This window comes from Mytilus galloprovincialis, chromosome 11 (genome assembly GCF_965363235.1).
Source record: "Mytilus galloprovincialis chromosome 11, xbMytGall1.hap1.1, whole genome shotgun sequence".
Lineage (NCBI taxonomy): Eukaryota > Metazoa > Mollusca > Bivalvia > Mytilida > Mytilidae > Mytilus > Mytilus galloprovincialis.
Window position 1 is genome coordinate 51,642,092 of NC_134848.1, and position 18,579 is coordinate 51,660,670.

The following is an 18,579-nucleotide window of genomic DNA, read 5'->3' on the forward strand; positions in this document are numbered from 1 at the left end:
TTAATTTATGCAGATGTCATTGGTTCTGTTGAAGATAACTTTGTTATGATAGCAGCACTTATCGTAGTAATATTAAATCATCCATCAAGTATATAACCCTAATTATCCCAATAATTGAAACTGATATATTTGTTTGCCTTTTGTATGGAAAACCAATCTTTGGAAGCAGTGTTGAAATTTGTTAGCGCCGAACATGATAAATGGAATAGACAATTGTTTGTTGTGAAAGACTGGTACCCAATTAGATGTTGGTTTTTGTTTTTTTCATGTTTAAGGTGTCTGTCTCATTGGTGTACATTTACGACCAAAATCTCTAACCTTTACCTAACTTTTACCTAAAATAAGCTTCCAAGTTATTTCTAAATACTTTATTATTTGGTCACTTGAGATTTTTTTTTTATGCCCCAACTACGATAGTAAAGGGGCATTATGTTTTCTGGGCTGTAAGTCTATTTGTCCGTACGTCCGTACGTCCGTTCATCCCGCTTCAGGTTAAAGTTTTTAGTCAATGTAGTTTTTGATGAAGTTGAAGTTCAATCAAATTGAAACTTAGTACACATATTCCTTATGGTATGATCTTTCTAATTTTAATACCAAATAAGAGTTTTGACACCAATCTCACGGTCCACTGAACATAGAAAAGGATAGTGCGAGTGGGCCATCCGTGTACTTGGGACACATTCTTGTTTTCTATGGAATGATAATTAATGAGCAGATATGGTATTTGCTTGAGGTTTTTTAATAAAATTTTATAGGATACTTATGTTTTCTTAGCTGTGGAATCCTAGCTCTTAGGTCCTCATGATATTTTATTATTTATTATACTGCTCTGAACAATGAGTAAAAAAATCTTGATACATGATAAATTTTGAAATTGTAGTGCATACTGCTTTATAAAACACACTAACTTTATAGTTTATGCCATGAAAAAAATTTACTCCGTTAATGTTACATTTGACCCTTTTTATAAAATAATTTAATTAGACTATTTACCAGATTTGTTATCTCATAAGCAACACGACGGGTGCCACATGTGGAGCAGGATCTGCTTGAGGGGTGCCACATGTGGAGCAGGATCTGCTTGAGGGGTGCTACATGTGGAGCAGGATCTGCCTACCCTTCTGGAGCACCTGATATGACCCCTAGTTTTTGGTGGGGTTCATGCTGTTTATTCTTTAGTTTTCTATGTTGTGACATGTGTACTATTGTTTGTCCGTTTGTCCTTTTCATTTTTAGTCTTTCAGGGCAGATATATGATGACCTTATGAACAATTTTATACTCATCAGATTTGCTCTAAATGCTTCGGTTCCAGAGATATGAGCCAAAAACTGCATTTTCCCTATGTACTATTTTTAGCCATGTCGGTCATCTTGGTTCGCGGGCCGGATTATCAGACACATTTTTAAACTAGATACCCTGATGATGATTGTGGGAAAGTTTGGTTCAGTTTGTTTTAGTAGTTTCAGAGGGGAAGATTTCTGTAAAAGATTACAAAAAAAAAATAAGAAAAATTGTTAAAAATTAACTATAAAGGGCAATAACTCCTTAAGGGGTCAATTGATCATTTTGGTCATGATGACTTATTTGTAGATCTTACTTACTGAACATTATTGCTGATAACAGATTATTTATATCTATGATAATATTCAAGATAATAGCCAAAGAATTGGAAATTTCCTTAAAATTACCAATCCAGGGGCAGCAACCCAATACCGGGTTGTCCCATTCAAAATTTCAGGGCAGATAGATCTTGACTTGATAAACAGTTTACTCCGTTAGATTTGCTATAAATGCTTTGGTTTAATCGACATTTTACCCCTATATTCTATTTTAAGCCATGGCGGCCATTTTGTTTTCATTGCTGGGTCAGCGGACATTTTTTTAAACAAGATAATCAAATGATGATTGTGGCCAAATTTGGTTAAATTTGGCCTAGCAGTTTCAGAGGAGGATATTTTTCATAAAAGTTAACGACGACGACGAACAGCCAAGTGAGGAGAAAAGCTCACTTGACCTTTCAGGTCAGGTGAGTTAAAAATTAGATATGGTATGATTGCCAAAATGAGACAACAATTCACCAGAGATCAAATGACGTGGATGTAAGCATTGCTTCAACAAAAACAAAAATCCATACAGTTTAATCGGCGGTAAAATGCACCGAAACGATTTAAACGATAAAACTAACGGTCGTATTTATTTATAAAATAATGAACGAAGGTTGCTGACAAAGGATTCGATGACAATTGCTATTGAAAGTAACGAATTTGACGAATTTGGGTTTTAACAAGATTATTTCCGATATTCGGGAATCCTAGTAAGATTCTAATAAGGAAGTTTGCGTCCAGCGTCCAGGTATTCTAATAAGGAAGTTTACGTCCAGGTATTCTAATAAGGAAGTTTGCGTCTAGGTATTCTAAAAAGGAAATTTGCGTCCAGGTATTCTAATAAGACAGTTTGCGTCCAGATATTTTTATATGGAATATTCCGAAGTTTGCGACCAGGGATTTTTTAATGGTGATGTTCCGAATTTATTGAACTTAGCGATTAGGGGTCCTATTCAGAATGTTACCGAAACCTGCGAACAAATTGAATTTGCCTGTTCAGGCACATTTCCAAATATTTTGGAAATAACGTGTATTTTTAATAAAAAATCTCTTCTTACTTACTATATGTACAATATATACACCTGGAAAAAGTATTGCAACACTTCAATTGCAAACAATGATTTACATGATTTTAGAATGTGTATAATTTTAATTTCACCAAATATTTCTAATCTGTTTTTGTTTTAAAATTGAATTCATGGTATTAACCTGCTATTCATCCAATATTAATGCTACATGGATGGGACATAACAGCTGCAGGAAAATAGTTTTTCACGCTTTTCACATGCAAATTTTGCAGAACTCATTTTTCCAAAACATACGTTCTGCAATAAATATATTTTGTTATGCATTAAACTCATTCAGAACTGTTTGAAATGCCTTGTTTAACACACATTTTCTGTATCAGATGTTTAGTCTACTGTAAAAACTAATTTATAAAATGTCGGTAAAGAAGACTAGATAAAGCTTGAATAGCCTTTTCAGTACAGCTTTAATGATGCGTCTCTCTATCTGTTGTAGAGTTGTCACTGACTCAGACGTATATATACATGTATATATATATATATAAGTACGTCTGAGCCAGTGACAACTCTACAACAGATTTATCCATCGGATCACCAACAGTGATGGTGATACATGGCTGTGAACATTATGTATATACAACTCGTCTAAACATCAACCCAACAATGTTAGATCTGTAAATTTCCTTTCGCAAATTTTGTGTTCTTCCCTCGCCGGGATTCGAACCCATGCTACTGAGATATCGTAATACCAAATCGCCTGAACTGTAGCCGTCCCGCTTGACCACACGACCACCTGGGCTTCATAAAAATGAAGGTTCCGGTGGTCGGATGTTACCTTTCCACGTCAGTTTTAATCTAGCGTCGTACTACAGTACATGATATATAAGGCATGTGGATGTTATATATAAATACAACTCGTCTAAACATCAACCCAACAATGTTAGATCTGTAAATTTGCTTTCGCAAATTTTGTGTTCTTCCCTCGCCGGGATTTGAACCCATGCTACTGAGATATCGTGACACCAAATCGCCTGCATTGTAGCCTTCCCGCTAGACCACACGACCACCTGTGCTTCATAAAAATGAAGCTTTCGGTGGCCGGGTGTTACCTTTCCACGTCAGTTTTGATCTTGCGTCGTACTATAGTACATGATATATAAGGCATGGAGATGTTATTTATACAGATCAGGTAAATTATCTATAGTAAAGGATCCTACATATAAATATACGTATTCCAAACTAATAATATTTCTATCGTTTTGATTTTTGTTGCACTAAAGTGTTTCTGTTGTTTGGTTGCTTCCCTCTTGCATTTGATGTGTTTCCCTCAATTTTAGTTTGTAATCCGGATTTGCTTTCTCTCAATCGATTGATGACTTCCGAACAGCGGTATACTGCTGTTGCCTTTGTTTTCCTAAATCGAAAATAAATACCATGACAAACAAGGAAAGACAATAGGGGAGCGATATACACTAGGTATGTAGATCACATCAAGTTCTTTTTTGAATATTCGTGTTGTGTATTAACCTAACGTTACACATAAAACATATTTTACGCATTTCGCCGATTACTTCAATCTAAAATTCCATAAACATGTAATGCTTTTGCATGATTTTCGCCTTCAGAGTTAGAAATCCTTTATCAGTTGTTTAAGTTTAATATGTCAAAGTTTGTTACCTCTCAAGTTCTACATACAAAACACGACAATGCCATCATGTAAGTTAGTATACTAAATATTGCATCAACTGATTAAGACAAGAAGCAAAACGTGTAGTTTTCGATGCTTTTTTTCGGATATATACGTACATTCTACAATCTCAATGTGAATTTCATGACATATTATAAGTTTTAGGTTAGGTGATTTTTTTAAAAACTTTAACAACAGAGATAATGTAATGTTAACTGGTAGAATTTATAAGTACAATACGGATAAACAGGATTTGTTTTTTCAAAATCTACGTCTGGATACTATCTTCCGATGATTAACAAGCTTCTGTCCAAACATCGAGGATATGTAGTTTCGTAAGAAAGTTATTAAAATTTCAAAACTTTAACCACAGAGAAAATATATTTGTGTACGTCACCGACGACAACAGATTGACGGATCGCTATGGATGGCTTTTGCGACCATGTCGCAGGCTCGATAACAATTATTTTGGATAAAAAGACTTATAATCTGGTAAAAATAACCAACAATGAAAATTAATTATTGACAATAAAAACGTCGTTCAAGCGATTATTTGCCATAGGGCTTATACAGTGTGTGTAGTGATTTTCTATCCCTTATTTTCTATTGTAATTTTACATCAATGTTACTCCCATTGCACTTCTGTCAAAAACAGCTTAAACCAGTATCTCTTAAATCAAAACACTGTATTTGAACATCAGTGAGTAACATAGTAATTGATTGATTGGTTGTTGGTTCCTTAATCCCCTGTGGAAAACATTTAAATTTGTTTTTTGAAAAGCATCGTTTTTATAGATGGCCATTATTTGTCAATAAAACACCCAAAATGCATTGACATGATAAGTATAATTGTATTTATAGTGACCAATAAATAGTGTTAAATTAAAATCATTATATGCAATATATTTCTTTTCATAGATGTGCATCTTATCGTCGTCTTACTGACACAGCTACACTTTACTTGTGAGTACTAATTATACATGGTCATCTTTTAATCCAGTTTGTTTGAGAATCAGGGCATCTGGTATATCTTCCGTTTCCGCATGTTTGTTTATGCAAGACATCTCCTGATAACTTTGTTAGAATGATAGATAACTACGGAGTTATCTCTTCTGAATAGTTAATATCTAGTGCATATAGCTGATTAACCAAAAATTCCTATAGCCAACTTTTAAAATCTGCTTGGCTAATCTATGTAAGACGTTTAAACAACCTATGACAAAAGAGTTATTAACAAAGCCAGTCAACGAAACACTGTGTCCTCAAAGTAGATTTTAAAATGCAGAATAAGGTGCACAATTCACGCACGTTTTGGTTAAACTGTTTTTGTTTTACAGTTTGTGGACAAGATTGTCTATCATGCACAAATGTTGCAAGCCCGTCAAGCTGCCACTATACGCTGACTTGCGCAGATAATGAGGTAAATTTATAATTCTAAGATGTATCCCGATCCGAAATCCACGGAGGGATCTGCAGGCCGGGATGTAATTACTTTTTTGATACCGCAGACGGTAGAGATGTAAAATCATGAGTCTCCTACTGTAGATTATGTATGGGAATTACAATGCTGTACATCTTCAGGAATGTTGCAACAGCAACAAAATAGAAAAACGGAAATTATCCATTCTGTCGAAAAGTTTCATTTAAACCAATAGTTACTAAAGAATTAATAAAAACGCCAGTCAATGATGTTTTAAACACCGACACATTATTTGTTTGGAGATGAGACGCAGTCTATATAGAACACTGAGAGACGTTCTAAGTTGTAAATATTGTGTCTAATCTTATTGTCAATGTCAAAGATTATAAACTTAACTGCAAAGAACACGTATCACAGGGGGAAAATGCTGTTAACTATGAATTATAACTATTGTCAACATTTTCTATATCATGTCGTCATGGAATGAACTCTGTTATATTTGTTATACTCATAGGAGTTTGTATAATGCTTAGTCCGTTTCTCTGTGTGTTACATTTTAATGTTGTGTCGTAGTTCTCCTCTTATATTTAATGCGTTTCCCTCAGTTTTAGTTTGTTACCCCGATTTTGTTTTTTGTCCATGGATTTATGAGTTTTGAACAGCGGTATACTACTGTTGCCTTTATTTATAAACAATGGAAATTGTTACAACTGCAGTTTCGAACAACAAACGAATCAAGTAATAGAATGGGAAAAAGAGCAATTGAATCTCTAAAATTTAAAATAGATAACAATGGTTTGCTTAAATATAACAAAAAATATGAAATAAATGGGCCCAAACATAAAGAAAAGAGAAAAATAGTCAAAATCGAGAATATGAATTCTAGTTTAAAGAAAAAAAATATGAATAGTATTTTCGGACCGTGTGCTCTGCACAGGGCAAAACAACATAACAACACTGAAAAACAGAAACGACACCCTTATCTACAAACACATTTTATCAAGAAGGTTACATGATAAGGAAAGATGACGAAAGACGATAATTACATATATAATGTTACTACCTTATCTGCAAGTGGGTGTTAATTAGGTGTGATCGACTGTTTCATTTAACCTTCTTGTATTTATCAACAACAGATGATTGCAAAGCTTTGAATTGTGCCAATGTTATGAACTGAAATAATCTAATGCATTTCCATAGGTCTATGATCAACATCATATTTATGCAAGGAACCCAAATTGTTTGTACGTTAAGGACTGCGATTGATGTCTAATTATATAAAGACATGTGTTATTTTACTTACTTGCTTTTGTTACATATGCTGACATCGGACTCGGACTTCCTTTTAACTGAGTTTGACTGTGCGTATTGCTACATGTATGTGTTTTTTAAATTCTACATTGACTAGAGGAATTAGGCGTACGGTTGAGATTTCACAAAACACGTTTTACAACGCTGTATTTTACAAGAGCCTCTGGCCTTTGTAAGTCTTGTTTTTTTTAGTTTTAGTTCATTTGTATGTTTTTGACTTTAGTGTGACGTCCATTTTCACTGATTTAGTACACAATATTTTCTCGCTGCGTTAAAGACCCATTGGTGGCCTTCGGCCGTTGTCTGCTCTTTGGTCGGGTTGTGGTCTTTTTGACATATTCCCCATTTCTAATCTCAATTGTATGTGTAATGCTCATCAATTTTTTCGCTTTTAGGTATGCTACAAACACAAGTTCATTTCACATTCAGGATCGGTCAGCTACGACTTAGGATGTGCATACCAGCAGGTGAGGATATTTATTTGCCTTATCTTGAAAGATAATTAAAAACCATTTTTAAGGCCTCCAAGCATTGATTCGTACGCAGCAACATAGCTTCTATAACGGAAATCACTATTTGTATTAACTGAGAACTACATAATTATATAATAAAAATAGAAAAAAAACCTTTGGAAAGCGAAAATCATCCATTTTGTCAGAGAGTATAGTTTTAACCCGAGATTGAACATCAAAAGTAACTCTATTATCCATGCGTGGTAAATGGTTTGTTTTGTTAAATCGTAGATATAACTGATCGACAGGCGGATTTGTATACCTTGGCAGTAATTTACAATGCATTGTTAATTTTGAATCATTTTGAAAACTTTTCCTTGGTCAATACTTTTTACTTGTTATTTAGACTTGCAGTCATCTAACAGGCTCGATTTTTGGCAAGAGGAGATCTGAAGGAAGACGGCAGATTTGTTCCGAATGCTGTAATAGTACCAGACTATGTAATCGTGATTTACCCTGTTTGAACACGGTTTCAAACGGTATTTAATTTTTTGAGCATATTAAGTGTTAATAGGTAAACAAATAACAAAAAATGCCAGAGTTTTTTCCTCTAATATAAAAATCAATTAGCATTATTGACATACAATAAATATATATATATATTAAAGAATGTATTAATGTAAATTGCATTTTGACAAACACCATGTCAAACTGCTCTGTAATTCAAATTGATTCATTGTGTTTTGACGCCACTGTTAAGTGCCACTGTAGGGCAATTAGGTAGCTGTCAGTTTTAATTGGTGCAGGAATGAGGAAGGCGGAATCCCCGGAAAAATACCAACCTTAGATAGAAAAACTGACAATCCTAGACATTTCAGATTGGAGTCGAGTGCTTGAGCACGAGCTCGGCTCGAGCACAAAACATCAGTGTTGCCTGTCTAGTGATTACGGTTATGGAACTACATTGTACTTATACCACTTGTCCAACGAGGCCCCTGTATGTAATACAGAAGAAATAAAGTGTTGCCATTTAAAAAAACAAAGTTTTTGAAATAACTATATCAAAACGTCATGTTAGCTAAGAACTAGATTTTATCCGAAATTCTTATTGGACTTTTGCGGAAATATTGAAAAATAAATAAGGAAAGTGAACGGTGTATTTGTTGAATATTAAAGTAAGCTTCAATCACCGAATTATATTTTCTGTAACTACCATAAAATGCGTGATATACGGAACAGGAAACGTAAGTGCAGTCCTACATTTCCTTCGTTAGACGAACATGTATCGGTTGTAATTCACATAAAACAAGTTTTCTTGGTCATCAAGCCAATATATAGCATACTCAATAGATATGAACACATTGGAGAAAAAACCTTTGCATTCATTTTGCTGTTCTCTTTACCAAAATCCATCATCATGCATATACGAGCGACTCATTAGGGACTCATCATGTTCTGAAGTCCAGATGACGTATACTACCAGTAACGCAAGTACTGTGGTAAAAAAACAGGCATGGAAGTGTATCTTCGGTGTTTCTGTGGACTTCGTGTTACTCCATCTTGCTTATTTTTCTCTACGAAATTGATCTGACGCATTATTGAATTGGTTGTTCGGAACATCTGTGGTGCGAATAGCTAAAACGGCGACACGATGTCCTTGTAAATATTTATAACTGGATTCAACTTATCAATGGATTTGTGCTATGGGCAGAATATATGAGTTTGACTCCGGATTTCTGTTGAATTCGTTTTGCTCCATGTTAAGTTTTTTTTATGTTGATTTTGGTCTGTTGTTAGTCGTTTTATCGTTTTCTCTATCTTAATTCTTGTCTTTTAAGTTTTGTTTTGAATGCATTGATTCCATGGTAGTAACTTTATTCATAGGGACGTCACATTTCATTATTTATTAAATACTTTTTATCATTATTATACAGGTACAATTTTACCACGTGAATGTTCAGATATCGCAGATGTGAAGACCGGTGTTTATGATATATACCCAGACGGTGTCCTACCAGCAGTTATGGTCTATTGTGTCGTTAATGAAACTAAGAGATGGACGGTATTATTTAATCTGTATTCATTTGAGTTTATTTGGACCCAAGGAATAGGTATTCAACGTCTGCTTGTCTCTGTCGTTTCCAAAAATATTCTCATTAAAACAAAGATTCCCAGTATTACATGTATCATATTGGATCTAATTTGAATAATTAATGTATGATGTTAGTTTATTTTTATTTTATAAAAAAAATAGAGATAACAAAGAGCTATTGATTATTTTATTATTAATAGATAGTTTTGGCTTTTCTTATATCGTTTCATTTCATGATATAGCTAAGTATTTTTACAGCCAACTTCATTTATTTGTTTTTGTTCTAATCGTTCCCGATGAAGATTAATCAAGAAAACGCTACGAACACATTAAATTTATGAAGATGAGAATGTTGAGATAAATTAAAAATTAGAAATTCTGAAAATTCCAAAACATACTTCAACCACTTGCTGTTACCGACAAAAATACACCTTTGTCAACCTCTTGAAAATTTTTGACAACCCAAGTGGAATTGTCTTCAAACATCCAAAATGAACGGTGTTTCAATTTGATGATTACACATGTGATAAAGTGGACAGTTTAGGAATTGATCCTTTGATATTTTCCCTTTAACCTACACTTGGCTAAAGATTAAGATGTTTGTGAAATTGACAAATTTTCGCAGATTTTAACAAAACTATATACCAGATAAAGATTCATACTAATTGAAGATCTTTTTGTCAACGCAAGGGTTTAATGTTTACAGTCATGAAAATCTGTGATGTTATAAGAAGGAGACTGATTAATATATATACATTATGAAAAAATAACACAAATCTTGTCATTGTTATAACAAGATGCATTTTGATAATAGGCGTTTAATACTAATTTAAAATTTGAGCTAGAAATAAGGGGTCATATGCAATTATTTTGGGGTGATATTGGACCTTTTCTTTTATAAAGCAAATTCATCTTTTCAAACATAATGATATTATTCAGGGAACAATTAAAGGTCTTTCCACATCACATTTCTAAATAAATTGGTTAATAAAGATAAGGATGCTCTACTTTTTTGCCTGAAATAAGGGATACTATTTGCTAATTCCGGTTTAAAAAAAAAGTCACTTCCGGTCTCATATGAACGCTTTATTCACATTGATTCCAATAATATATGGTTTCTATATACCTATGCCTGTTATAAGGGAGATACTTTTTTTTTTTAAAACACTTCTGGTTTACGGAAGATCACTTCCTGTTTCAAAGGATAGGTTTTTGGATGTCTTTTTATAAATATTTAGTTTCTATGAACTTTTCTATAAAATATGTGCAAAAATGTATATTTCCGGTTTACTCAAGGTCACTTCCGTTTGATATTTATCAAGGTCATATGTCATCAAACATTTTGCAAAAGACCCTATGGCTTAATCATGTATAATTTGGCGTAATAATCAATTAACCTTCATTTTTGTCGATTTCTTTCACGGTTAAGGAGGAGATGCACGATCAAAAACAGTGTTTGGGAAAATAAATCCTACATTAAAAAGGCTTCGACTAAACAGGGTCAACTTTAAAAGCAAAATTAATGTTCGATATCATATGAAAAATATACAAGCGAAACCATACGAGACCACTACACATCGCAAGAAATAAAATGGCAGAAGAAGAAAAAAAATTATCTGAAGAAATAAAATGGGTCTTTCAACTGAAATGTGGAAGGACCTAGTTATCTTCAGGTATCTTACCCTCCTATTTTCTTGTCATTAATAAAAATGACAGTAAATAAAACCTGTTCTCTAGAAACCTTCATCCTAGAACTTAGAATTCATAACAATACATTATTATTAAACAGGTTATTCAAAGAAGAATCAACGGATGCACTGATTTTTACCGCGGATGGGAAGCGTACAAGGAGGGATTTGGGAATAGCAGTGGAGAATATTGGCTAGGTAACTACTCTTTGCAAAAGAATTTCCATTAACAAATGTGTATAATAAAATTACTTTTCTACTAACGCGACTTTTGTCCAAAAAAATACATTCGAACAGCAGTCATGATCTAATAAGAAGTCGAAAGGGTCAAGAACAAAGTTGAAGAGAATTGACAATGATTCACGAACCTATATCCGACAGGGTTAGTGCTTACTAATGAGATAATTGGTTTGATTTGATTTTGATTTAACTCCGATATATTGTAATACATGGCATACTATTTAGCTTAGCTTACTCTAGGGGAAACGTGATTTTTTACCATCGCGAAGTGTGCGTTGTGTTTGTTGCGACGATGTTTTCTTTAGTTGTGTTCATGTATTGTATTTATATATCCACTTGCAAAAATTATTGACGGTGGTAATAACTGACTTGTCTTTTATAACGATCTATGTGTTATACCTATCAGACGCAATATAAACTTATGCTTTAACATACCTACAATTTAATCAAACTATTCAAAATCGTCAGTCCACTACTAATTCGAGTGTATGTCTTACAATGCCGATATTTCAACTCATGTTTAGCGTTTGACTAAGTATGAAGTACAACATATAAGAGAGCAGCATTGTTTCTACTGTTCTATTATTTTTTTATACTTCGTACTTTCATTCAGGTAACGAAAACATACACAAAATTTCGTCCCATGGAAGACATGCATTAAGAGTTGAATTGTCAGACTTTGATAACCAAGTTAGATATGCGGAGTATGAAATGTTTTCAATCGGTGACGAACGGGATGGATATCAGCTTGCTGTTGGTGGTTATTCTGGAAATGCTGGTAATGTAATTTATGTGAATATTGTATTTATTTTGAATGTAAACATACAATTTTCCACAATCTTAAACTCAAGAGGTTTAGCCTTTGCATTTGTTCAGAAATTAAAACAAAAATATGTCTAAGCTATTGCATCATTTACTATTTCTCCACAAGGAAATGTAAGTCTGTCAGCCATAGTTCAAAGAGGAAAAAAAAAAAAAAACGAAGCTTATTTCTTTTTTAGATTTGTCAGCCTAATTTGTACGAATGTCTATGTATTACGTATCGTCTAAATGAAAGCCTGTCTCCTAAAGAACTTTTAAGGAAATGCTAGTAATGTATTAAAATTGAATGAAATGTCTTCCACGGACGTTATTCAAAAGTCAATGTTAGTCTTTCTTATTCTTTACATTTGATCCCGTTTTGGCAGATTCTTTTCATTCGTGTGGTTATTATGATTCTATAACATGACATTATTATTATCAGATGTATTAACAGCCAAGGACCGAAGGCTCAAGGTTTATCTAAGAATGATTAGATTTGATTTATTGAGACCTGATGATTTCTGAATGCAATTCGTCGACAACATAATATATAAAAAGATTTGGTATGATAACCAATGTAACAAACCTCCAAAAGAGATCAAATGATATACAAATCAACAACTCAAGATCACTGTACTGCCTTCGGCCTTCAACAAGGATAAACAACATACATCATGCTTCTTGTTAATTAAAAGTCCGGCGCTAACAAATGTTGCATCACACAATAATCCGTTAGTCTCTACCAAAACCCTGAAACTGTTATTGACTTGTAGTTGGTGATTGTTGTGTGTCTTATTTGATTTACATACACTCTGTTAGCATACATCCGTTCTTTCATTTTCTCGTGTAAACTATTTCACAATTTTCTCTTGTCGAGGTCTATATATGCACGAACACGTTGATTAACTGGCAATTTGTTTGCGCATTGTGACGGCCGTAAAGCGAACTATATTTGCATAAATATACGGGCCGACTTCAGTTTAGTATTTGTTCAAAAGACAATCATATAACATCTCCTTTTTCTTATATGTAGCGAACTTTAGGAATGAATATACAGGGATCGTTAATTGTATTATGGATTTTTGTCTCTCTAAAAACTCGTGTTTTTTTTTTATTTAATTAGTTGCCTTGTTGAAGTTTATTCAAAACCTCTTCTTATATATGTATTCGATGTTTTTTGTTTTAAATATGACATTGAAAGCACAAAAATGTACCTCCTTAATGAAATAAACATGACAATACTTAAAAACCTTTCTTACATAATTATGTAAGGAATGACTGTACTTTTTTTTTGTCTATGAAGAAATAAAATAAAAAAAAGGTAGTGCACACTAAATAACCGGCGTAGCGGGTTATTTTACAGCGTGCACCAAATTTTTTATGTTATTTCGAATGGACAGAAAAATATTACAGTTATTTCTTACATATAATTCTGAATTCCATTTTTAACCGAAGTAAACCATGAAAAAATGTTGATGACGTCACGGTTACATGACTAAATTATGTCTATATGAGCTGATAAACAAAACAACGTCAGCAAATCAGAAGACGCGTTACCTCCACAATTAAATTATATTACAGGAGATTCTTTAATTGCAATACACAATGGTATGAAGTTTTCTACCTTTGACAGAGACAATGACATTCATTCTACAAAAAACTGCGCAGAAGTTCATGGAGGAGCCTGGTGGTATAGGGGTTGTTATACTTCCAATCTGAATGGTAAATACCTGCCTGGTCGAATCGATTACAGTGTAAGCGGAGACAAGTCAGTTGTTTGGCGTTACTGGCATGGCGATGATTATGGCTTAAAGTCGACACAAATGATGATACGGAAATACTGATTCCTTTTAATAAATTGTTATTACAATAAAATTATTGTTTTTGTGATATAACGTTCATGATGTAAGAGGAAACACTGAGTGATATCCAACAACACACTAGTTAACCTCTGTATCTTAAACTTATTTTTATAAGACTGGTTTTCTTCAGATTGAAAGAATTACCTAGCCAGATCAATCGTGTCCGTTAAATTGAATAGACCATATGACGTGAAAATTAGCAACTACTGTAAGGGTCACGTATAGGTACGACTGTCAAAAATAACCAAAACCCATACCGCTTTGTAAGCTATAAAAAGTTCCGAAATGACAAAGGTAAAACAGTTATAACGAGAATTCTAACTGCTTAATTTTAAACAAAACAAAAAACAAATAACAAATCATATGATGAACTTGACATACAACAACAACTGAATTACACAGCTCTTAACTTTGAATAGGCACATATAGAATGCGGCCGGGTTAAAGTGATCACTTTGAACACTGACCGGGTACCTGTATCTGTAAATATATATATAACTTATTGCATGTTTGTACTTTTGTCTGTACAGCTGAAAAAAACATCGTCATATTGGCAATCTTACCATATTTTTCTTTTTTTCTTATTCGTCACATTCATAAACATGAGGAACGTTGATCGTTGTATGAGTATGACTTAATGTTCGCATCTAGAATCAGTTGCTATGTTTGAAAAATTGGATGACGTTTACATTCATGGCGAATAATGGGCTAAATGTACAAAACCATTGGCCTTAAAAACAACACAAAAAAGAAAAGAAGAACAAAAATTAGAAAAAAAGTTAGAACAAAAAGTAGAACAAAAAGTAAAACAAAAAGTAGATTAAATGACATAAAATTTAAGGAAAACTTTTAGAAGAATTTTCGAAAATCCATTAATTATATAACACAATTAACTCTTCATCAGAAAAATATATAACAAACATAATGGATTTATTTTAAAATTCATTTTCTAGTATTCTGTATAAATTAGAAAACCGGAAAAGCTATTGTAATCATGCTCTAAACGCTCTGTTCCTCCGTCTGAATCTCTCACCCAGACACTGTCATTCACGTCCAGATCAGTAATCACTGAAATGGTACCGCTCTCGTACCCGTTATGATCGGCCCAGTTCTTGCCAATAGTTACTCCATTTTTAACAATCTCAACATGGATTCCATGATTAGGCATTGACATAACTGTATTGGTGATAAAATACAATCCCGCTGTTGGTGCTTTAAATATACCACTGAATTTGTTGTAGCCGTCTCCTATGTTTATTTTGACAACATCGTAAGCGACAGCATGATTAGAACTGACGTTGAAATTTGCAGAGAGGTGTGTGTGGAACGCCACTGGAGCCTGTCCATTGGGAACTAAGAATCTTGGACCTTTATTGTTGTTTGTTTCGATTATCGTACCGCATTCACAGTCTACAAAACAGGAAGAAAATAAAAAATAACTTCTTAATTTTAAACCTGAAACGACATTTATAACTAACCAAAGACTCGATATACTTATGAACAATACTTTGGTTAACCATAAAATGGAATGACATTCGAATGAACAAATTAAAAGCAAAAGGGGATTACGTAACGAGTAGATTATTGAGTGAGTATAGCTGAATAATCTGTACCAACGTTTACTTTAAGCTAACAAAAAACTTACTTTTTTGTTTCATTAGTGTTAGTTCTTTCTTCAGCGTTGAAACTTCCATCTTCATTTCATCTAAAAAAATTAATAAAACAGTTATTAAAATAGCAGTTATTCTAGCTTACCTTTGGCATCCATATGTGCCATGTACATGTATTCACTTATACAACTTATCAGACTTGTCCACAGGGCTTCCCCTGGGTAATTTTTTTTGTCGCCACCTCTTTTGCCAAAACAATATATTTTTCGCAACTTTATTTTTTTTTCGCCTCTTCATTATTATTTTCGCCAAGTAACATAAATGTAGTTTTCGTTAACATTTTCTACCCCCTTGAATACGATGAGTGTGCCCTATTGTCTATGATTATTCCCTCAAACTTATCTTAGCGTCTACATTGTAATGAATAAACACTAACCATTTACTTTTGATAACAATAAGAACTTTTTGTTTAACTTAAAAGGGGGTAAATTCATTATATTTTGAACTTTTTTTCTAAAAGAGGAGGCCACTTGCTTTTTATAATAAAGAAGATATAGTTTCCGAAATATAACAAAACTCTTGGACATGTTTTGACCATATAATACCAGAAAGATGTACTAACAGTTGTCCATATGTATAGTCGCTCCAAAAACTACACTGAAATTGTATTTCAAACAGTATCTATTTATTCTATATATAAGACAACTTAACCAAAATAAGTGTAAGATGCCCCTCTTTTATGTCAGATTTGATTGGCCACTAGAATTTTATGAGCTCCTTAAGTTTGGATAACCTTTTGGGGAAGGATTTCAATTCGTAGTTGTTTGAAGTAAATATTTGAAAAAAAAAACGATTAATCAATACACTCAAACCCATCTTATGATATATGTACAGTGTCTTGTAGGTTTACTATTTCGCTATTGATATTTATCATGCAGCATCCTCGCTTTGTTACACCTTTTGATCTATTTTAGGCGCTCTCTCTTCGATACTCCCGAAGTTTTTCCCCCTGTATATAACATTCGTTTAGACTATCTTTGTGTACCTTAATTTTTGTATGTCACCCTTTTGAATATACGCATTTGGCGAAAATATTCAATAAACCTGTTTTTGATTTAGATTTATACTTGTGTGTGTATTAATCTTTCCTAGCAACATTTACAATCCTCATCCAAATGCAGAGCAACTTGATTTATGAATACATACCGTTTGGAAAATTATGTATGTAAGATCAAAATAAAGTTTCTACTTACCGTACGCAGATTTAATCGCAAGTAGTACATCTGCTTGATCTTTTGTCGAGATAGCATTGGATACTAAAATCCAACTAACACAGGAAAATAACACAAAAACAACGGAGGCCATTCTTACTACTTAACACATCTAGTAAATGTAGTATGTTGATAAGAGTCGTCCTCACACAATATACGTGATTTCAACTTTTAAGTTGATTATATTCCTGAGATAACTAATACAGACTTAAGGTTATCATTACAAGATTAACATTAAGACTTATTTCGAGACCTTTCATAACGAACTATACGATATAGGCTTTGTTCATTGTTGCAGGTCGTAGGGTGACATATAATTAAGAAATAATTCATGGGGGCTTGAATATATCGTTATTTTACCACGGGTTGGCCCTTTATGACAAATATTTTACCCTGAGCGATAGCGAGGGGTAAAATATCGGTATAAAGGGACAACCCGTGTTAAAATCTAGATATATTCAAGCCCCCATGAATTATTTCGATTCAAATAGGACATATACGGCAATTGTTTTGGATCGAAGCGCTCTAGGTGGAGGCCATTATTTGCCGTTCTCATAAATTAACGCACTTTTAGATTGGCGTAAAAGAACGGAGCAAACAGAAAAAGTGACATGCTCAAACTATTCACAAAACTTATTTAGATAGATTTGGATAAATTTTAATGATAATTAACTTATATGTCTTCTATGTAAAAAAAAAATGGGCTTATACCACATTTTAGCATCGTTTCTTGACGTTTCCTTATTGTGATGATTTTCGGTATCAGAAGCGTGTATTTTCCCGTAAAATGCTTAAATTATAACGTCATCATATTCTATGACGTCGGGTACTTCATTCATGAAAAAACATATGACGTGGGAGTACGATCGGAACAGCCAATGCAATATATTCATATTTTACCACGGGTGTGTACTCAAAGCGTTTGAAGGACGTCATGTTAGAATTATAGTTAATTTGTGTTTCATATATATTCTCTTGTTGAGAGTTGTGTCATTGGCAATGATACTATATCTTCACTTGTATGCTTTCACTCTGCTTTTGTTATCGTAAATTTTATGCAATACATCTAAATAATTTTGCCAATTCAAACATTATAACATGTGAAGTTATCTAACATATAACTTAACGTAGGCTTTGGTTGTGTCATTGTTTATATTTATTCTGTGTTTCTGACAAAAGACAATGTAGAACGATTTTTTCTTGTACTCGTCGTGAGATTGTTATAGAAATAAAGAGATGTGGTATGATTGCCAATGAGACAACTATCTTTAACAATTCCGATGAAGTGGATGTTAGCAATTAAAGTCAACCTTTCAGCCTTCAACAACGAAATAGATAATAACGTGTAGTCGGCTATAAAAAACCCGACTTGACTAAATGTTTATAAAGGTATGATATTTGGCCTAAACTACAGCCTTTTTTTGGCTTGTTAAGTTGAGGTGAATTCGCTCTAATGAATCAGTTTGATCCTGAATTTAATTTATGCTGCAGTGATATGCAAAGCACTGGTGACTG

At 33.3% G+C, this 18,579-nt stretch overlaps 2 protein-coding genes across 2 annotated transcripts; one reads left to right on the forward strand and one right to left on the reverse strand.

Moving 5' to 3' along the window:
* The first annotated feature begins 4,289 nt into the window (after positions 1-4,289).
* On the forward strand, positions 4,290-14,137 carry LOC143051221 (microfibril-associated glycoprotein 4-like). Its single transcript, XM_076224197.1, has 9 exons — positions 4,290-4,346; positions 5,236-5,280; positions 5,655-5,737; positions 7,444-7,515; positions 7,907-8,039; positions 9,435-9,562; positions 11,382-11,478; positions 12,134-12,298; positions 13,955-14,137. The coding sequence occupies exons 1-9, from the start codon at positions 4,337-4,339 to the stop codon at positions 14,038-14,040; spliced, it is 819 nt and encodes a 272-aa protein (XP_076080312.1). The 5' UTR covers positions 4,290-4,336; the 3' UTR covers positions 14,041-14,137.
* Positions 14,138-15,096: 959 nt separating this feature from the next.
* On the reverse strand, positions 15,097-17,216 carry LOC143051222 (complement C1q tumor necrosis factor-related protein 3-like). Its single transcript, XM_076224198.1, has 3 exons — positions 17,047-17,216; positions 15,829-15,888; positions 15,097-15,593 (listed from the first exon to the last, which is right to left on the reverse strand). The coding sequence occupies exons 1-3, from the start codon at positions 17,156-17,158 to the stop codon at positions 15,133-15,135; spliced, it is 633 nt and encodes a 210-aa protein (XP_076080313.1). The 5' UTR covers positions 17,159-17,216; the 3' UTR covers positions 15,097-15,132.
* Positions 17,217-18,579: the final 1,363 nt, after the last annotated feature.

Coding starts and splice junctions, on each gene's coding strand:
- LOC143051221 (XM_076224197.1), top strand. Junction 8,040..9,434: donor TTTGAACACGGTTTCAAACG/GTATTTAATTTT, acceptor ATTATTATACAG/GTACAATTTTACCACGTGAA. Junction 9,563..11,381: donor ATGAAACTAAGAGATGGACG/GTATTATTTAAT, acceptor ATTATTAAACAG/GTTATTCAAAGAAGAATCAA.
- LOC143051222 (XM_076224198.1), bottom strand. CDS start 17,158: ATGGCCTCCGTTGTTTTTGTGTTATTTTCCTGTGTTAGTTGGATTTTA. Junction 15,889..17,046: donor TGCGATTAAATCTGCGTACG/GTAAGTAGAAAC, acceptor TAATTTTTTTAG/ATGAAATGAAGATGGAAGTT. Junction 15,594..15,828: donor AACACTAATGAAACAAAAAA/GTAAGTTTTTTG, acceptor CCTGTTTTGTAG/ACTGTGAATGCGGTACGATA.